Source organism: Tetrao urogallus (assembly GCF_951394365.1).
Source record: "Tetrao urogallus genome assembly, chromosome: 8".
NCBI classification, from domain to species: Eukaryota; Metazoa; Chordata; class Aves; order Galliformes; family Phasianidae; genus Tetrao; species Tetrao urogallus.
Window position 1 is genome coordinate 7,091,997 of NC_136821.1, and position 22,046 is coordinate 7,114,042.

The following is a 22,046-nucleotide window of genomic DNA, read 5'->3' on the forward strand; positions in this document are numbered from 1 at the left end:
AAGGAGATTCTTTTAGCAGAGTTTTCACCATTTCTGAATTAGAAGATGGAGAAGGAAGAAGAAAAAAAAAAGTGAAAGAACAACAATTTTCTTATCATTTTCTTTTGTAATTGGATGACTTGCTTCAGTGCCGTGTGACTTTATTTAATTAATGGTCTCCAACTTTGCTGTGCTGTTTGCTAACGATAGTCCTCGTGCTGGCCTTGTGTCTGTTGGTGTCTTTGCATAAATGTGGAGGGAATATTTCCAGTGCGATGATCTTTCATTGATGCAGAAATATAATCACATTACACATCTTTAGAGCAGTAGCTCCAGGCTGTTTGCAGCATGCTCTGCTGAGCTGTATCTCCTCACCAGCTCTCTGGTCGGAACTGTTTGGATTTTTTGCCTGCTCAAAGGTGTTATGTCCAGATGGGCTGGCCTCTGCTCTTTGAGCTGATAGGGACGATAACAGCAGCGCAACAAGTCCCTTTGGATGACATTACAAGTTGTATTTTGTTTCCTTTACTCTTAAATGTTCCCATTTAAGAAATGAAGTATTTAAATTGCTTTGCTGGAAAAAATGAGAACACAGTTTTACAGCTTTAAACTCCTATAGCACTATTTCTAAAATATTTCTGGGAAAATAAATGTTCAAGTATAATTGTTCGTTCATCTCAGATGCTCCCTATCATCAGCTCTACCAGATCCAGTTATAGTAACTCACACTAAAAATCTCTGGAAGCCATAATCTTGTAACTAGTTACATTGGAGAAAGTAATTCCTCTGCTAAGAGCAAGTACAACATTTGTTCCTAACAGCAGTTTCTCCTGTTGCTGAAAACAGTGGAATTTTCTGGTGGTTCAATTGGAACTATTGCCAAGCACATGTACTAAGTCAGTAAATCTGTGTGCTTGGAAAAGCATTTTACCTGGAGCTTAAATCTTGAGCAAACAGCTGACAATAACTCTAGTAATAACATTTTAAAGGTTATGCACTGAAAAACTAGGGGATGTGCACCATTGGTGCTAAAAAACACATAAACTGGATGTAGTTAGTATTTATAATAAAATGTGTATTGGATACTGAGTGCTTGTAGCATTTTAATCTACTCAACAACATGTTGGACAAAATATGACTTTACAGAGCATTGATCATTGAAACTATTTGCCATAATCTTTCTGCAACATATATCCTAAGAGTCAATGCATAGAATCTGGATGAATGTGTAGCTCTTGAGAAATGACTTCCAGATTACTAATTAGTGAGTTCTGTAGATTAGAGGTGTACCTGGATATGAGATATATTGCATAACTGCAAAGAACTGCCTCAGCACTACAACTACTGCACAGTCTTCAGTGATTACAGGTTCCTTTTTTCTCTTTTACCAAGTTTTTGAGGTAGGCAGGGTGATGCCATGCGTTCAGTCTCAACAAGCCTCCTCTGGAGTCTACATCCTTTGTCAAGGACCCAATGCAGTGCCACAGCGGTGGCTGTGCTGTTTGCTCCTCCTCGTGGAGCCCTCAGGTGCACAGGAGATGGTAGATGTGATCTCCAAGACTGCAGCTTTGGGGAATTATTGGGAAAATTTCAAGAGCCTGATCCAAATTCCTTAAGTGTGAGAGTCTGTTTTTTCTCTTAAAGTACTTTTTCATTGTTTTCAGTGGACTGTGAATAAGATTTATACTGCCTGTTATGTTAGATGATATGTTGGTCCAATGACTGACAAGACTGCAGATATTTCTTTTCTTTTTCTAAGCCATTGGCTGAGGCATTCACATAAATCATGGATTCTATTGAAACTGCAATTAAAACAAATCAGGCTTAATGCGTACTGAAAGCCTTAGTAATTACGATACAGGTGAATGTGGAGGAAGTGGCACCAGCTTAGTCATCCTTCCAAGCAAAACTGAAGGAAAGAACTGTGTGTATAATCGAACAGCATCTGAATATTAATGCACAAAATCCTCTGAGTCCCTCATTCCCTGATGCAATTATTTTCTATTCACATTAATTGTTCCTAACAGATGACATTAATGACTTTGAGTTAAAATGTGTGCAAGGGAAGCCTTCAGCAGATCAATGCTGTTTAAAAATAGGGTCACTTTTGCAATCATTCACTCACGGTGTAGCAGCTTGTAAATAAACAACGTTAACATGTTGATTGATTTATAAATGTTAATTTCGTAGTTCATTTTTATGCTTTTTCCCTGAAACTTGTCAAATTCTATGGAGAGTAGTGGGACTCCTGTTCATTTGTCATCGTTGCATATTAAGTAGTAGTAAATTACAAAGCAGAGATTAGGAGAAAAAGTACAGTTTGTTTTAGATGAAGAACGACCTGTTCTTCACACAGGAAATCCTGGACAAAACATGCATAACCAGCAGCATTTTGAATTAGAACAAATCTTCTTTTACCTCGGGGTCTTTATTTCCCTTGAAATTTAACCGCAGACTTTGGAATTTTAACAATGCTGATCTGCTGCATACTTGACGTATGCTTATGCTTTGCTTATTCCCTTCTACCCCCCCTGCAGAAACTCCATTCGCGCATCCTAGACCTCTCATCTGGAGATTTGCTGTCAGAAGTAGAACGGAACAGAAGCTCAGTGCAGTTGCGACCTGCTGATGCTCAGATTCATGTGAGTTTCTGTGCTGTCCTTGTATCCCACGTTTGGACCCCTCCTTTTCTCCTTAGAAGTCTGATGTCAGGGATGAAGCATAAAGCTGATCTCTGAATTGAAACACTGTTGAGGCAGATAACAATACTTCTTCTTCCTTCTGTTCTCAGAAATTCAATATTGTATCCTCAGTTGATACAGTAAGCAGATAGTGTCACTCTGTGCAAAAAAGCATAAATCTTGGTAATGTCCCCAAGATACCTTTCTGGGTATTGATTACATCTCAGAATCTGTGAGAAATGGTCAAGGAGCTTTTTATTAAAGCCCATGCACCATATTATTCATCCACTTTTATGATATATTATGTATGAACTTTTAAAAATTCATGGGCTCTGCATTTTTTTTTTTTCTGATGGGTTTAGCTTTGTGCTTATTTGGCAAAATGTTAGCCAGTGTGGCTTTCATGTTTCATTGTCAAAGAGAAAAGTAGCTTAGAAAACAAAAGCACATGAAGATAGAGAGGAATAAAGAGAACAAGAACAGAACGTTGAACCTGTGCGTGCCTTTGATCTTGAAGTATAGTAATGTCAACAAAAATGTGATCTCCTTTGTAGTGCTTATTGTAATGAAAAGGCATTGTTTCAAAGGTTCACAAAAATGCTAACAACCCTTTGCATAACATGTAATTAAGCCTTCAGGTTAGGATTTTCTAAATAAGTAGTTTTGTCTCTTTTGTAGTCTGATTCTTTCAGTTTTCTGTGATGCCTGGCAAAAAATTATGTATTTAAATTGTAATATTATATTCAGGACTTTGTACTCTCATTTTGTTAAAGGTAATGATTTTAAAGTCATAATTTAAAAAATTAAAATTTCACCATGTCATTTAACAAACCTATGTTCAAGTTAAATGTATTTAATTAATGCATCATAAACATACAATTTAAAGTACTTTCTGAGAGAGTTTAGAGAATACAGGCAAATTGCCAGAGAAAATTTCAGTCCTTTTATGGTAGTCTCAAATTAATCCAGAAGGGAGCTGGATATTCTGCTTCAAAATCTCTAACACTGTGATGTTTTTGCACATTTTCTCATCTCTCCAACAATAAAGATGATTTCAGAGACAAACTCTTCTTTTGCTTTGCTTAGATATGTTTTTCATGCTTTTAAAACTACAGGAGCAAATACCTTTCTCATCCTTTGGTTCAAGGGAAACAAAGTAAAGTGATGGCCAGGCCTGCAGACTAACTGAAGGTAACAGGAAAGGAAGGCAAACTCCTCAGTATGCTGAGGTCTCTGCCCTTCTCTGACAGAGTATTCTTATAGGGAAGGATTTTACAGACATCCTTCTCTTCAGTTGACTGGGATGTGGCATAGTATAAAGGGCAGTATTTGACGTGGCGGGTTTTTCCATTGCCACATCCGAAACAGCTAGGACAAGCATGTATTGCCATTGGCCTCTATACAGTCAGCCCTGCTGGACATGACACCATCATAGGTGTGATAGATGTAACAGCTGATAAGGGGTCTCCCATGGGAATCACAATGGCAGAAATAACTTGTCTCCACAAAGCAAGAAAATCTGTTTCAAAGCTAAAAACAAAGGCATCATCCTGCCTCTGATGCTGAAGCATGTGCTCTTCCCAGAGCCAACAGATTTAAAGGCTGTTCCTCCAGCATCCATTTGACTTCTTAGGAGGACATGTACCAATAACTCCCAGAGGTGAAATGTGCTCTTGCTACCTCTAAATGATTTTCCCATTCATAGGTTTTGCCTGTGACAGAGAGTAATGACTTGCCCTGTAGTTATGTTTGTCAAAACCAGAACATTATTATGTCAGCTGAGCAATGAATAGCTGTACTGATGAACTCCTTAGCAGTAAAAATTCTGCTCTCACCCATTTAACTCCAAAAAGGTTCAACCCTAGTAATAATAAATGGAAGGTTGTGGAGGAATAAATGGAAGAAATTAGGAAAAGTACAACAAAATGTTAGTGCATGAGAAGTGCCTACAAACTATACATTTTCATTTCTGCATGAAGCAGCTGTGTATTGCACATACAGTTTTAGTAAATTTTTTGTGGACTTTGCATTTTCTAAATATGAAGGTAAATTTTTAATCTCAGCAAAATGGATTGGGTCCATGTCCCAGTACAGAAATCATAAATATTCTTTGAGGCTGCACAATCATGTTCTTTCTTAATGAAATTCACAGCAAAGTTTTATAAAAAGTATAGAGTTGTGCCATTCTGTTTTTTGCTACTGGTAATTAAAAAGGTGTCTGATTTGGTAAGGAAACTGGAAAATTGCCTAACAGAATGGTGCAGGCACTTAACATTAAAGAAGATCTAACATTGTTAGGCAGAAGAGTATTAGTTTGAAAACAAATTAAAGGCATCCTAGATACTCCTACAGAGGTTTAATATTTTACCTAAAGTGCTATCTGCTCTTCATTACTCTCTTCCTCAAAGCTGGCACTTAGTCACAGTCAGCTGAAATTGCATTTGGAGAGGGGCGATAACTACACAAGTACTAAAGGCAGCCATAAAGTGTCAATAAATTGCATAAGCAAGAGGCTTCAGCTGTCTGCAGGTGACACAAAGATGTATTGTCCTACGTCAGAGAGTTTCTTAGACAAAGCTTTGAACTAGATAGGAAACCAAAATTAGACTGTAATGGAGAGATTCCATTCTCAGTGGGCATTCTGGTTGGGATACTAAATTAATTTACCTTGTCCAGGGTATACAGCCTCATCTGTTACATTCTAGGGCTATAATGCAGTTGTCAAGATGTACTTGTATTCTTATAACTTTGTTTTCTGTATCTAACTGGAACATGCTGCTTATATACAAAGCATAATTCAAGCAGACTCAATAGTCTTTAGCAAAGGAAGAGCAGAACACTGGCTCAAGAATAAAAAAGAAAACATGAAGGATCATGGCTTTCCCCCTGACAAATGAAAATACTGGCAATTTTTAATTTAGTTCTCTGCATTAAATTCACCAGACACTAATGGCCTAATAGGAATGTGTAAGTAGCTTACTTGGCTTGTCTTTGTCCTTCTTAATCAGGCAGAAGTTAAATGATCTTTTTCCAGCCATAAGATATTTCTGTTTCTTCTCATGTTTTAGGAATGCCAACAGAATGTGAAATCCACTATACCTGTCTTGAAATGCCACAGTCAATTAAATGTGACAGGTCCTAACCGCCTATATCCCCGGAGCAGCTGCAGTAGCAGTGAACTCTCCCTTTCAAGTGCTTGCAGTGAATATTCCAGTGGTTCCTCCTACACTTGGAATGATGGGAAGACATGCAGCAAAAGGGTAAATCAAATTAACTTGCTTCATTTATTAGCTTACGATGACTTTCAGAAATATTTTTTTTTCTTCTTTCTTTCACATTTAAAACACTTGTCAAAAAACTCAGTAGGAGTTCTCTCCCTTCTATCTCCCTTCCTTTCTCTCTCTTCCCTTTTAACTCTTTTTAACAATTCCCTTATCACTCCAATTCGCTCACAGTCTCATCATTTATTCTGACATTTATTCTGTTTTTCACAATCCAAATTGTTCTTCTCCTTCTTTATCTTAATCCTTCCATTCACATTTTCCTTCCTAAAGGTTTTAATTCCACTGTGGCCTTCACACCAGTATGAAGTCCTATATTAAAAAAGAAGATTGCTGTTAATAGCAATGAATAAAATAGCATGTACTATGTGCTCCTAAATTTCTTTAATAAAATTGTAACATTTCTTATTAAAAGCAATTGTGAATAATATGTGAGTTTTATTTTGTTTTTACAGTCATCCGTGAGCTGGGATAAAAGAATAAGCATTGGTTCTTCACTCCCAAGCAACCTTTCTAGTCCTGCAGATGATCTGCCTCCAACTCGTATCAAGGAAAACCATATCCTAGAAGGACTGAAGAAATTACAGAGGCAAAAAGTATTACTTGAATCACCTTCAGTAATATCAAAATGGGGTTACAAAGATTGCATGAACTCCAACGAAGGAATATATTCCCCTGGAGTTAAATGTGGCAGCCATCATGAGCAGACTCACTGTAAGCCAATGGAAATAGGAAGTATTTGCACTGAACATAACAAAACTTTCTCTTATGATTCAGATTCACATGATGATGCGGATGATGATTCTTCATCTTTATTATTGCTGCAGGAAGTACCAAGCAAAGACTGCAGGATCTATTGTAATAAATTAACTCACAGTGTTTCTGACAGTCTCTTTCACTGGGATCCTAATAGGAAACATTTTCCAGAAAGAAGTTCATATTTTAATTCAAAGGAAAGACCAGAAAAATTGACTAGTTTTGTCAGTGGATTTCAGGCGGAAGTAGAATCATGCACCAGAACAAAGCTGCCTGATTTACAGTTAGATCAAAGCCTTGCTAATATAGGCTGGAAGGACCTTAATTTTCAGCTTTCAGATACTGATGACAATGAAGTCTTGGATGAATTGCATATAGAAAGCAGTGATGAGAAAAGTCCATCAGATTTATTAGCAACTCCTTTTACTGAGAAGTACACAAAGAACTCTGACGAGCTCATAGTCACGGAGAATTCTCAGTTTGTACCTAGTGACAAAGAGGAAAGACAGACATCTGTTCACTCAGATATTAGGCCAAAGACATGTAATTTCATTAAACAACAAAAAGTCATAAAAAAAACTTCTTCTGAGGAGTGCATTACAGTAATATTTGATGCTGAGGATGGTGAGCCCATTGAATTCAGCTCACATCAAATTGGAGTTGTCACTGTAACACGAAATGAGATATCAATCAACCAACCAGAAAGTAGGTCCAGTGCAGAATATACTGAACTTATATCTCAGGGAATAGCTAATTTGCAGACAGGAGCAAATGCTAGAGACTACACTGCTTTGGAAGGACCTGAAGACAAAACTAAGAAACAGCCTCTCAAAGATAATACAGGGAATAAAAATACAGTTGTCTCCATGACCTGCAGTGAATCTTCACCGTGTGGAAGAGTAATACTGCAAAATGCCCCACAACAAAAAATAGTGAAGCCAGTGTATGATGTATCATACAAGACCAATTCAAGTCCCATTGTTCATGCAGGAATCAATCAAAAGCCAATCTTGACTAAAATACCCAGCAGAGGTAAATTTTCTCCACAAAAAAACAAGATGACAGAGAGTGAGGAGGCACCTGCAGCTACATCAGTGACCTCTGCAACCCTTGAAAAATCACCTGCTCTGCCACCTGTAAAGCTTTCAAGACTCAAAAAGGCACAAAGTCCACCTCGTAATTTTGATTCAAAAGTCGACTTCCAGATTCCAAAGCCCCCTGCCCACCCCCTGCCCAGCTCAAAGCGTCCGGGCAGAGGCAATGGGACAAAGTACCCAAAGAGTCAGAGTCCAGCATCACCACTGTTGCCTCAGCACCTTATAGAGCCTACTGACTATGGAGAACCTCCAACTAGAGACTCTAATCATGATTTAGCAAATGTAGAAGCCAGGTCGCCATCCCCACCCCTTCCTCCAGGCAGGTCAACATCCCTATTGATTCGGCCTGATTATGCTCATTCACCACCTGTAGCTATGAAGTTAGGAGGAGCTATTTCAGGTGAAACAGCAAAAAATATACTGAAATCATCATCATTAAAGGGAACTGCAAACTCTGGCATCCATAATCAATCTGGTCATGATATGCAAGCAAAAAGTGTATCTTCTGGGGCCAAAATTGAGTTATCTTACCTTCAAGAAAATTCTGAAGCAATTATGCAAAATAAATGTATATCTCAGCAACCCCGTAGTGCATGCCAAGGACTTTCCAAAGTTTTCACAAAGCAAGTCTGCCTAAAAAACACTAATCAGATGGGTCTCCACAGGAACCGTGAGTTTCTGAGCACAGATTCTCAGACAGGCAGGTCCAATCCTCTGGGTCCATCACTGGAAATCACTTCACAAGAAGCACATTCCAGCAAGAAGGATATTTCCAGTGACAGTGGGGTTGATCAGCCACAAAAGATGCCAAACATTCTCCCAGCAACTCCTCAATGTCATACAACAAGTGCGAGTGAGCCCTTGCTATCTCAGGTAAATAATTCTCCATTGTCAACACTGTTTCATGGTAGTGACACTGCAAATGCCACGCAAAACTCTAATGAGAAAGGAGTGAAAACCCGTCTTCCTGTAGGACTGAAATTATTTGTCAAATCTCCTCAACTTCTCCGAAAGAGCTCCACCGTCCCAGGGAAGCAGGAAAAAGATAGTATAAATGCAGCTTCCAAAAGCCACGTGAGTACAACTAAGTACAAGCAAAATGAATGTGCAGCCACCAAAAGTGCAATGGGTGCTGAATTAAAAGACTCTAAGTCTGATAATGAAATAAAAGATAATTTTACTGTGAGACTTAGTATGGATACGGCATCACCTCATTCACATGAAAATGACAGCTTGGTGGTAGACAGAGTAGATGAATTAGAAAGAAAATTAGTTAAGAGATCTTTTTCTTCTAGCAACAAGTCACACTTGAAACCAGCTCTGGGCATGAATGGAGCGAAAGCTCGAAGTCAGAGTTTCAGCATTCATACAGGAGAAAAGTCATCTGCCCTTGTGACAGAAGGTCTTGGAAAAGTACGGACTCAGATCATTACAAACACTTCTGACAGAGGAAATTCTCTAACAAGGCAGAACTCAGCCATGGAAGGACTTCAAATCAAGGTCATTCCTGGGTCAGCAGCAACACAAGAGACTCTTTCAAATACTTCAAAAAACACAGAAAATTCTTACTCTAGACAAGGTTCTCTTGGAAATAATAGCAATAACCAGCATGGAAGCCCAAGCAAACTGCCATTCAGATCATCTCCAAAAGTAGACTCATTTCGAAACACTTCAAAATATGATGGAAACAAATCATTTTCTGTGAAAGATGCACGCAGTCTATCTGTCCAGAGTGAGAAAAGCAGTGAAAATTTAAAACACGAAGCTCTAAATAAAAAAAGTGTTTTGCCAGCAGAATTGGAGTTAGATGCACCAGCTACTGTATCTTCCAAACAGATTTCATCATTTCATAGCTTGGGTGGAATAAAATGTCCACATAAACTGGAAGCAATAAAATCACAGAGACAGCGGATGTCTTTAAAGTTAGCAGAAGCCTCTCATGTTACTGATGTTTTTAGTTCACCTGCTCTACAACCTACAATAGAGGAGAAGGTCATGTTGTGCATCCAAGAAAATGTCCAGAAGGGTCAGGAACAAAACAAATCTCCTACTGTAGAGACTAAACAAAAGACTGGGCCCTCTATAGCTAGTTGGTTTGGCTTTCGGAAGAGTAAGCTGCCAGCACTGAGCAGCAGGAAACCTGACGTTCCTAAAACAAAGGTAGAAAAAAAAGAACCAAGAGTTTCAGGATTTGGAATTAAGCAGTCAAAAATAGAGAGAAGAAAAGAAAAAAAGCAACCTGAACAACACTGTGAAGTGGAAAATGAAATTAACAGGGAAACGGACAGCGGGGACTTTTTAGATGATGCTGTGGAGTTTAAAATTTTGAAGCCATCACGAAGCACATCTGGCAAGATTGGATGTGAACAAATCAGAGGGTCCACCTCAGCTACATACTTACCAAAAGACAGTTTTATGAAAGAGCTTTTGAACAGGTATGGGATGTTTTGTTGTGCACTGTAAGTTTTAGAGCATCCTTAGACTCTAAGTTGAACGTATGTTGTCCTTAGGGCTAGGAATGCACTGAACAACCGCTTTGTAAACTATCAGGACTTTAAGGTGATGGTAATTATGTTCGTGTTATTTTGTTAACCAAACCAAAGGTCTTTGATATTATAGAACGGCAAATTACAGGTGATTCCAGAAATCCAGAATGTAGGCAGGTGATATGTTGAAATTAGAGGATACTTAGATGCATATTTTAATGTCTTCCATTTTCATGTGTTGCAACCAGCAAACATAAATTTGGGAATTAATCAGGATTAGTTACATTTCTGCCTACCATAACCTTTGGTCACAAGAAAACTTAGCAATTGCTATACTGTGTTTTCACATTTGCCCCCCAGCAGTCCTAAATATAAAATAAATCATTATATGTGCAAGACTAAATTGATATATTACCTGAAATTGCAAGTGACAGATTTGATCAAGGCTAGTTAGAAACATTTATCACTCAAAGGTCTAGAGACAGAAAGATACAGAGAGGTTACTTTAAACATTAAAGGAATGGAAAAGTGGAGTGATTGAAGAAGGGCAATGTAATTTATCAGAGGAATCACTCTCTACCTGCAGAGTTGATAAGAAAGCAGCTCAGCAGACAGAAAGTGGATCAAATAATGTTTCCTACAGGAGTGTGTCGAAGGGCAGCTCCCAGGGCTCCTCTCTTCACAGCAACTCTATCAGCTCTCAAGGAAACCACAAGAAAAACAGCAACACAAAAGCTGATATGGAAATGCAGAATCAGAACCTGGTAAGTGCTTTAGTCCATGAAAACATTATTACCGTCTTTTTAACTTCTGGATGTGCTCCTCCTTATTGCCAGTACAGATAAACAGGATAATAACTGTTTATATATGATTTTCTGTAGCTAGAGAACTGTGAATTAATACAAAAGTTGGCAGCTTGAGTATAGGCCAGATTACAGAGCTAGTTGTGAAGATCCTACTGCTTCTTCTGGGAATTCAATTTCAGTGGAGGTACATGCACAGCAATGTTATAATCATACTGTGATACAGTGAAATAATGGGACCATTTTCCATTTTTCCATTTTTTCCCCTTTCTCTGAAAATTGCATGCCTGCCAGCGTTGAACGTTACTCTGAGCGTTATAGGAAGCATTAAGCCTAACAAGTGCAACGCTCACAGGGAAAAGGTGAAGCTTTTGACCACATTTGGGAATATTCATCACTTAAGAGGGAATTTTCCAAAAGCAAAAGCTTATATTTGACCCATGGCTCTGTACCACAGCATAACTCCCTGTTAATGCCTCATAGCTAGTTTTATGTTTCAGGAAGGGACTAACTACACCTGATTATTTAATTTACCCAGCAAGTAGGAATGGTGCAATTTAGAAGAAAAATCATTTTATTTTCTGGTAGCTGCTTAATGCTGGTACTTGAAAGGTTATGTGTGTGTCTGACTTTTCTGTACCTTGAAAAGTGTATACACACATCTAGGATTGTAGCCTGAAGTCAAACTGAATGGATGCCCTTCCTTAGGAAGCTTTTAGTAATAAACCATGGAATTTAGTGAGCAATTTCTTGCCTAGCAAGTGCCTTTCCAACAATGCATTAAAGTTCAAGCTCGAGGAGTACAGAGATGCTTTAACTTGATCTTATGTGATTTAACTTCTTGAGCATTCTTATCTCATTCCTGGTATCAGACCATATTATTGTGACAATTCTTACCAATAATCACTACTTTCACAAAATAATCTGAAAACTTATGCCAAATATATATCCTGAGCATGAATCTGAGGCTGTTATTTTTGTTGTTGTGATAAAGCCGAATTGTGGGAGTACAACACATGCAACTATTTCACTTGGGAGAATTTGGAATAAAAATTCTTTGGGACGTGGTTCAAGGATAAAAGAAATTCCAAAGGGCTTCATAACAGGAAATGGAACAACTCTGCTGTTGTTTAGGATGCTTAAGGTTAAAGTATCAGCTTCAGGCAAGTGTTTTTTTATTTAATGCAAATGTCTTCCTTAAGAGTGTCCACAAGGTCATTTTGTAAAACTTATGGGGAACATGCACAGAATGAATGTTTTGGAAAACTTTTCCTTCCTGACTATTGTGGTATCATCTCTTCTTTGAAAATGTAGATGTCTCCTGCATTATAAAACCACAAATTATAAGCATATCTAAGGCTGTCCTTGTAGTGTCACTGAAAGGAAAGAGACAGAATGAAAGTGTGGAAATGTGCAATATGCAGGAAATTCAATCCAACTGATCTAGAACTTTGATAGCAAAGCAGAGCCCCTTATCAGAACCACTCAGTTTAACTATGCTCCATTTAATATGGTCCTGACAGCTTAGGGTATATCTTCAATGTACAGAAGTATGAAAAACTCTGTACATTGCTTCTACAATTCTGTTCTTCTTATTTTCTAATGCTGCAATAATTTGCTGTGCTTTTTGTCTATCAATTTGTGAAATCTTTCTAAATGCAGCAATAATAGTCCTAAATGAGACACTTCATTTTATTAGGGAACTACAAAGATTGTTCTTAATGTACATAAATAATGAAGAAATCCTCTTTATTCTGTTTAGCCTTAAAGGACATAGTTGTGACATGGAAAAGGCATTACTTATGCTATACCATTCACTCTTTTGTTCACTGAGAATGGAGGTATTTTTCATATTGTTTTTTGAGTTGAGTTACATTATGTGCTTCATCTTCGTGAGTTTCCTGTTTTGGTTTTGTGTCATTCAGTTTCTGAAAGAAATATCTCATGCTAAAAGGCTGAAAACATCTAGAATAAAGAGAATAAAAAGATGCTTACTGTTCTCACTGCTAACTTAGGGAAGAGATGCACCATAAGACTCCACAGTATGTGAGATTTCATCTCGCCCTCCAAGCTCGTGCCAGGAAAACAATAGAGAGTCTGTAAATTCAAAGTGCACGCATCTTATTACGATCATTTTCAGTTATCCTTTGGTATCTGCTACCTTTGAAGCAGATTGCAGAGGACTGGGAGATAGCTGTGACTGAAAACTGTCGCATGTGGCAGAATGGCTATTGTGCATTTTGTTGCTTGTAAAATCACAAAATGAATGCTTTCGGAGAAAACAACATGAATCTTTTGGAAAGTCCTAAACTAAGAGGACTTGTTTTTCTTCTTTGAACAAAGCAAAGTGCATTCAGTGCAGAAACTGCATATCATACATCTACTACTTTAAATCTTGGCCATAACATTTTTAACATTAATTTTATACAGTAGTTTTTTGTTTTTTGTTTTTTTTTCCTTTAAAGCCCATTTTATTTTGACAATTAAATAAAGGTAAAGGCTTGGGGCGCTATTATGCCATAACATACGCACCAGTTACCTCTGATTTCTGTTCATACAAGGAACACTATTGCTTGACTGCCACTGAATTTATGGAAAAAGCGATATTCCACCAATGGCAGCCATGTGCATTCACCTTCAAAGGGATACACTTCCCTTTAGTGTTCATCAGAAAAGCTCTTTGCTCTAAAGGCCAGCCAGCAGAAATACATAATCCTTTAGCTCACACCAAGGATATTCCACGTTCTCCGATACTTTTTCATGTCCTTGGCTGAAGCTTAAGGTGAGATACGATCATTTTTGTGCTGCGCTGCTTCATTTCATCTTTGTGATTTTATTACAGCCCAGTGTAATTTAGAGAAGCCCTGGGCTTTGCTTTGTGAAGTGGAAGTGTGGCACCAAAATCAAGACACCAGTTTTGGATAGCAGGGCCTGTCTGTAATTCAGTGTGTTTGGGGAACATCCAGAAATCTATCTAATATTCTGAAATGTCACATCAGTAGCAAGCCACAGACTGCCGTATGGTCTGCACATGTGAGAAATTGTTTTATTCATAATTTGATGTCAGATGAGTACATACTCTCCTCATTTTCCATAGAGCCTCATTTCAGAAGAGATCAAATATCTGGGATTAAGAGATTATTAATGCACTTTTATAAATAGAGAATTTTCCATGTCTTACTGAGGCTAGTCACCAGGGGTCAATAGGGCTGCTTCTGTAAGCCAGACAAGTATGGACAACGATCAAAGATATGCCATGCAAATTATAATAAATTCTACTGGTTTGGATTAGAGTATATATTTAATGTTACAAGGAATTTGGTGTAAGTGGAGTAAAACTGCAGGTAGTGATTAGCAAGCAATTTAAGATTTCTGAGATCTTGGCAATATTTTTTTCTGCAGCCCTGGCTTTCCTTTTCTCTGCAGCCTGCAGGTATCTTTATTGCTGTTTGATTTATAGACTACAGCAGAAAAATATGTCCCTGGATCTGAATTATGGCCACTGATGGAGTGTAATACAGGGGGCTTTCACTCTGTTGTATGAAGATACCTTATATATATGCTTTCTAAATAGGACTGCAGAGGAACAGAACAATCTAGGGGGTTTGAATATCATAGAATCTTTTGAATAGGAAGGGACCTTTAAAGGTTATCTGGTGCAACTCCCCTGCAATGAGCAGGGCCATCTACAGCTCAGTCAGGTTGCTCAGAGCCTGGTCCAGCCTGATCTCAAATGCCTCCAAGGCTTCCACCATCTCTCTGGACAACATGTGCCAGTGCCACACCACCCTTATTGCAAAAAAAATTCTTCCTTTTATGCAGTCTAAATATCCCCTCTCTCTTAGTTTGAAAGCATTTCCCCTTGTCCTGCTGAACAGTTTGTCCCCTTCTTATAACCCCTCCCCCCCCCTTTAGATATTGAAAGGCCACTATCAAGTCTCCCCAGGGCCTTCTCCTGTCTCAACAGCCCCAGCTCTCTCGCCTGTCCTTATAGGGAAGGTATTCCATCCCTTGGATCATTTGTGCATGTCTCTTCTGGATGCACTCTAACAGGTCCAAATCTCTCCTGTGTTGAGAACGCCATATCTGGACATACTATTCCAGGTGAGGTCTCACCAGCACAGAGTAGAGGGGCAGGATCACTTCCCTCCGCCTGATTACATACTTTAAGATTTAAAGAGTTTGACTTAAAAGCTCTTATTGTGCACTGCATTCTTAAATTCAAGTTACTTCTCTGTTTAGCAATTAAAATGCTTTTAAACAGATGTGGAAACAGAAATGCCAAAGTTAAATGATTGGAAATTGAATTACAGCGATTTTACATCACATAAGTTTGCTTTTTTTTTTTGGAACAGAATCTCAAACATGGTATTTCTGTAGAAAAACAAGTACAAGATTGGCAGTCTTGAGTGTAATTCTTTATCAAGGGGGAAAAAAAAAAAGAAGAAAAAGAATTTTCTTTTAGAAGAATTTCGTTTTCTAAGGGTACTTTTTGACTGCTGCATGTTGTGACTTTTAATGGAGCTAAAGTTGTCATCTTCTGATATTGTTAATAGAATGGGACAGGCTGTCTACTGAAGTATATTAGTTACCCTGCATTGATACTTCGGTTTATTTCTGAAAATATATTCTGTAATTATCATGAAGCAACATAAACATAGTCACAGATGTTCCTCACTTTTGTACAGGCTAACGTAGTCACAGAAAACCTGCAAGAAGAAGAGGAGGACACCATGACAAGGACTACATGTCAGAGTCATGTGATAGGTACAACATTATATTTTACACTGGATTTTATTGCTGTCTCAGTTCCTGGGGAAAAAAAAATATGTGTAATTCTCATTATTTTATTTGTTTGCCCACATGATGTCAGTTTTAGCATTCATTTAGCTCCCGTTTTAGTAGTCGGATTTCACAACTATGTAAAAGATGAGTATGTACATACTCATCTGTGGATCATTATCAACTGTGGATCAAAGCAGTGCTTAATAGAAGGACTCTAAGAGTCTGGCTATGAAATACCATTTCAGTCTCCAAAACTAGTGGGTTACATACAGTGGTCTAACTCTAAGGTTGTTGTGCACGATGCTTTCAGTGCGAATAATACTGATGTACTGTAACCCTGCAGTCTATCCTTGAATGAGTAGAGTTCAGAATAAAGTTCCAAATAGCAGAATAATTACTGTGATAAACTGTCCCAGTATGAGTAGCAAACCAGGTGTCTGTTCAGCAGACCTTGAAGTTGTTATTGAAAATGAGCTGTCTTTGCTATGTGCTTTTTAGGAGGGTGGCACCATCAGCCCTTTTACATGATTGACACACTCTAATTTTTAACACAGGTGAACTTTCAGTGCTTCTTAAAATATCTAATAAGCAGTGGAGGACAAAGCAGAAATTTTTTTTTTAAGATCTGTGTTAGAGCAGTATGTCATCACTATAAGGTTCTGATACTGAATGAAAGAAGAATCTCCCTTAGCAAGTTCCCTTTGCAGGCAGACTGTAACTGTAGTTAAAATTTGATTCAGTGTTTTCAGGACAGTCAGTGATTGTGTTAGCCAGAAGCTCTTTCTTTTCACTAATGCTGTCAACCCAGCAAGTTAGGCTGAACAAGAGGTATTGTGTTGAAACACATTTTACTTTGGGGTAACATTTACATGCCTTATTGACTTGTACAACCTTTTCAATCCTGATATCAACCAAATGAAATCTGTCGTCTTTGCAGCAGAGATCCCTAAAGTCTTTGAAACTGAACCATACATTAGCTCTGTTGCAATAGCTAAATAGTAAGAATTTGAATAATGCAGTATAAGACTATGATGGGATTCTGCAACTGGATAGGTGCAAGTCCTGAAAAGTGAAATGTTTGCTCCTTTCTTTCTGTTACCAGAGGTTGCCCAAACAAGAATCACCCAAAATTTTCCAAATTATTTTGCACTCAATCCTGAACCAAAAGTTCTAAAAACTTTTTCTTTGAATTGATGTGAAATATTTGGTTTTATTTTTTAAATCCGGTTTTACAGATGAAGAAAACAAAGCTGTTTGCACAGCTCTGTCCTGAAAAGACTCCAGTGCTTCCTTGGCATTTGTCTGTATAATTGGTAGCTGTTACTAAGAGCTATTCACTATGTATTTTCATATATTAGTCAGTGGGTCGTCATGTAATGTTTATATTTTCCCCATCCCTCATGCACCCAAACTGGGTCTCTGACACGACGTAGTCGTGGATTGGGATGGCTTCTGTTGTGCCTTGGGTTCATTCAGTTAGATGGGAGAGGTCATCACTGTGAACATAGCCCTCCTGTGCAGCAATGCACCTTCTTTCTTAGCCAAAAGATGTTTTCCTTTGCCATTTCTCAGGACTGGTGACATGGATAGAGTGATAAATAGGTCTGTGGCCCAGGTCTGTACAAGTCCACAGTTTGTGGCACTGCAGTAGCCAGGCAGTGCTGTCCTTGTGAAACGCATGTAGCTCAAATGAGGAGCTTTCCATCATCTGGATTACAAAATCAGCTTCTTTTACCTGGACAATGCCATCTCTTAAAGGCTTAATGCAGGATACAACTTACCCCCGTTCTGCCTTTTTAAAACATCTGGATTAACTAAGAATTTGCTGTGAGGATCTGATTATTAATGTCAAGAAACTCTGTTGATGAGAGTCATTATGTGCAATAGGTAGTGTTGGCATAGTACAAATCATACAAGTCTGAGCAAATTTGTTGGCACAAGCACACTGAGTCAAGTCGTTACTTCACCAGGACAAGAGCAAGGCAGGAAAATTGAAAGCATGGATCTAACTGCACTTCCCAAGTACTCCTAAATCAGCATCTTACTGTGTTTTATGCCCCTCTCATCAGGCTGTGTTTCATACTGCACTGAGTTTTGCTGCTGTATATCCACACTGCTCTTTATGGATAGCAAACTTTCCTGGGTCTGGTTCAGATTCTTTAACCAAAGTCCTTCCTAGACATTCTGGCATTTTTCTGGTACAAAGTTTTACGCACACATTGTTTGTTTGTTTGTTTTGTAAGGAGCATTACGTGAGATGAGAGAGAGACAAATTCAACTTCCTGTGTTACAAACTACGAGGGCTGCTCCAAAAGTAATGCTTCCTATTTTATTGTTCTTTTTCATGGAGTAGTTTTACAGTATTTGAGATTCTTGTGGAATAGGGATCTTTAACATCTTGATAGTTGCAGTGGGCAGTAAATCAGTTCTTTGCTGGTCTGAATTCCTCACCATCATAAACAGTCATTTTAAAAAAACCAAGTTTTGTTTTGTAGCTGCATTTTAATGACTTTGTTCTGCTGGTTTTGTTCTAAAATGTTAACTAAATGGAGCAGAATATGTAGCAGATGTAGAAAGGCTGTGATTAAGCAGGAGAGATATTCTTTGTTAAAGATAAGTGCTGTTGTAATTGTTAGTGTAAAATTCTTAAATTGATACCACTTTTGCCCAATTAGCTGATGAACAGGATGTGTGTAACTGAGTAGTCTTCAAAGTTGGTATTGTGTAAGATATTGCTTATTCATCACTTCCTAATAGGGATACTCCGCATGAATTGCCAGTTGCTAGTTTTCAGTTTACTGTCATTTGGTGATCTAAACAAATTTACATACTTTGCTGACTCTTTGGTTTTGCTGCATTGAAAGAGTACAAGAATGTGTAATAATATAAAATTTCTCATCTGGAATACCTGTATTTCAGGAAGACATCATTTCCACACGAAACAGTCAATTATATTGTTATATTCTGCTTAAGCACATCTGTAGAACGTATATAAACTTTTAAAAACATAACTCTGTTTTTGTCAGTGAGGATGCCAAATGTGGCAGCTCTTCTCACAAACAAGAGATCTGAAAATTCAGGAGTATTTTATCCTCAGAGCTCTTTCTTCATGCCTTTTGCAATAAAGTAGTTTGGTTTTAAAAGTGTGTGAAGGGGGAAATGTTAAAGTACCTAATAAGAGAAAGGATGTGATAAAAAGGTTGACTTTCCCTTTATGTCATGACAGACTCCTTAGCTCAGACGGGTGCAGCAGGGTCTCAAGACATTCATATAAATAAAATTCCTTTATTGAATACAATGCTTGAACGTGTCAAGCTCCTGACAGTATTGCTCTAATGTAAACATTAAAAAGCCTTCGTTTCACAAAGGAAAAGAATTCTGTTTCTCCCCGTGGAATAGAATATTCAGTGTTTACATCCAGTCTTGAATTTTCCCATTCCCACTAGCCAAAAATATTCGAGAGAGTTACAAATGACACCTTTACACAGACAGGTTAACAATTGGACATCTTGGGAAGAAAAATGCATTAGTCAGAGTTTAATGTTTCACTCCTGTAAAAGTGTGATTCTATTCATTATAATGTATTAAGAGATTTCTTTGAAAAACAACTCCAAGGGGAAAAAAAAACAGAAAATCACAGCACAAGAAAACAAGTTATACTTATTGAAGAATTTGTTCCTATGGACAAATTAAAATGGAAATTCTATGGCATACCGTCACAGTTACACCAAAAATGTTGTGTCTAAAATAAAGGCAATGTGGGATCGTAGAATGGCTTAGGTTGGAAGGGACCTCAAAGCCCACCAGTGCCAACCCTCTGCCATGGGCTGGTTGACATCCACCAACTCAGGCTGCCCAGGGCCCCGTCCCACCTGGCCTTGAGCACTTCCAGGGATGGGGCACTCACAGCTTCACTGGTAACATGTTCCTATGCCTTACCATAGTCACAGTGAGGAGTTTCTTCCTTATGTGTAAACTAAACCTACCCTATATATTTATGTGTGTAAATATCTTTGTTAGCCATATAGGAGTTGTCAATTTATTCTCAGCAGTCTCTAAATCAATCAAATAAGGAATTTAGGTCTAAAACACTGGAGCTCAGGGATGCGTAAGCATGACGTGTTCATCTAGAGGAATTGTTCTACTGAACTGGAAACTTTTGGCTTCAAAATGTTATCTTTTGTATGCCACTGATTGAACTAAAGAGCCAATTTCATTCTTTAATGAAAGCCTTTTGAGCTTTGACATCAGGGAGAGCACTGGAGGTAGGTTTTGTCCTCTTGGTACTTGGAATGACATTACTAGTAAAGATAAGTTAAAATGATGATAATTCTCAATAGATCTAGAGTTTGTGTTAGCATTGTGCATACTATACTTGATAATGCAAGAAATAGAAGTAGTAATCCAAAATGTATCTGGCTGTTGTTGGTTCTGTCTGGTCCACTGTAAGTACAACTACACTCCCTACAGAAGTTGTATGGGGAGTTAATTCCCTGACAGGAGTTAGAATCCACAGTAGAAATATTTGCAGTCCTTGGAAAGAAATGATCCGTCTGTGGCATTGACCCATACTGTTTATTTCAAGTATATCAGGTGAAATTCAGAGACAGGTAAATATTATGAAGATAAGTGTAGGCAGAATTTTTCAGACTGTGAAGAAAGACTTGAGTCTAATTTCTGTTAAATTTTCAGTGGAGGTCCAGGTCACTTGCTTAAAATTGATTTGTCCAGCATTAAAGGGGAACTTGTAGATATTGTCATTTTTACAATATAGAGAAAAAGCCTGCAGATTCTTAAAAAGGTTTTGGAAGGTCTCAAGCTGGATGGAGGGTTGGGCGTCTACATTACCAAAGCAACATTAAAAGTGTGTTGTAGACTTTGCTACATTGTGGTAGAACAAAAACATGCACTGAGGTCAGGGAGTTCTTTCGTAGTTCTGCTGTAGCCCAGTACTTGGTTCCATTAAAGTTCTTGATAATCATCTGCCTTATAGCAGACTTTGTCATCTTTCTTTCTGCTTTACAAGAACAACCTTGCAGAAGAGTTTTGCACTCTTTAAATTTTTTAAGTTTTTAATTTAGAGGCAGTCTGGTCAGAAAAAAAGGAAAGTCTGTCTTTTAAGCAACTTTTTAAAGATTTTCTTCTTAAGGGACTGTTTGGTTAAATTCCATGGATTCCTTATGTTCCAGAGGGGAACATTTGTTGGTTGGTGGTATTTTACATGTTGCATTGTATTTTCAAGTCCACCACTTTAAGCTTCGTATACACGAAAGAAAAATGATTCAACTGTATTTTCAGTAAAAAACAGGAGCGTCCTTGGCAGCAAGTTTTATAGAGAAGTTGCAAGCAACTTGATAGCAATTTTGAAGATACAGTGATAACAACACAGGACATATAAAGTGTTGTAGATGGGAGTGGGTTCTACTTAAAATGAAATGCCAGCAATATAATTATTTGTATCAAGCTATGAAATCACTGAAGATGACAACCATATCTGTGTATTCTGATACTACATCTGATCCAGCATCCAGTAGCCATACTATAAAGCTATCTATACTATAATTTAAAAAAAAAAACAGAAACAAACAAACAAAAAAAAAAACCCACTTCCTAAACAGATTTTTCTATAGGGAAAAGAATTTGTGTTCATTGTAATACCTCAAGTGAATTCATTCATCTCTGACTCTTCTTTCTGATTTTTCAGTGTGATTTTCCAACAAATACATTCATTCACTGCCAAGGCATTATTTTTCACTTTTTCCCTCATACCTGTTCTACTGCACTGGTTAAAACAAGTGGTCACTCTAAACTTTAATTTAGTGTCCCAGTATTGCTGATTATCCGGCTTCCCATGAATCTAAACCATGATATAGAAGCCTGCCTTTTTTCTGTCATACTGATACTATTCATAGTTAACAAATCCTTATTCATATAAACTGCCTTTTTTGTCTTGGATAGGCCTATGTTTCTTTCTAAAATCTAGATCTGATGTGCACTGGAACTGAAAAAGTAAGTTTCAAATTTTATTTCTAAATGTGCCATTTGATGTACATACTCAAAGTGCTGAATTTATATAAATTATTCAATGGTCTGTTCCACAGCTTGGTGTGAACAGTAGCAGTTTGTCTGCTTTTTTAATAAGCTTGTTCTAAGCTTCCAATAGAAGAGCTAGAAAGAC

The 22,046-nt window shown here is 37.8% G+C and overlaps 1 protein-coding gene across 1 annotated transcript in view; it reads left to right on the plus strand.

The window, feature by feature from the left end:
- The window catches only part of NCKAP5 (NCK associated protein 5), a gene marked incomplete at both ends in the record, with an annotated part of 269,418 nt that overhangs the window by 208,089 nt on the left and 39,283 nt on the right, over nucleotides 1-22,046 (plus strand). The window contains 5 exons of the mRNA XM_079538815.1: nucleotides 2,517-2,621; nucleotides 5,729-5,920; nucleotides 6,397-10,229; nucleotides 10,867-11,044; nucleotides 15,772-15,850. Of these exons, the coding sequence (XP_079394941.1) occupies nucleotides 2,517-2,621; nucleotides 5,729-5,920; nucleotides 6,397-10,229; nucleotides 10,867-11,044; nucleotides 15,772-15,850 (4,387 nt within the window). The remainder of the gene's footprint in view (nucleotides 1-2,516; nucleotides 2,622-5,728; nucleotides 5,921-6,396; nucleotides 10,230-10,866; nucleotides 11,045-15,771; nucleotides 15,851-22,046) is intronic.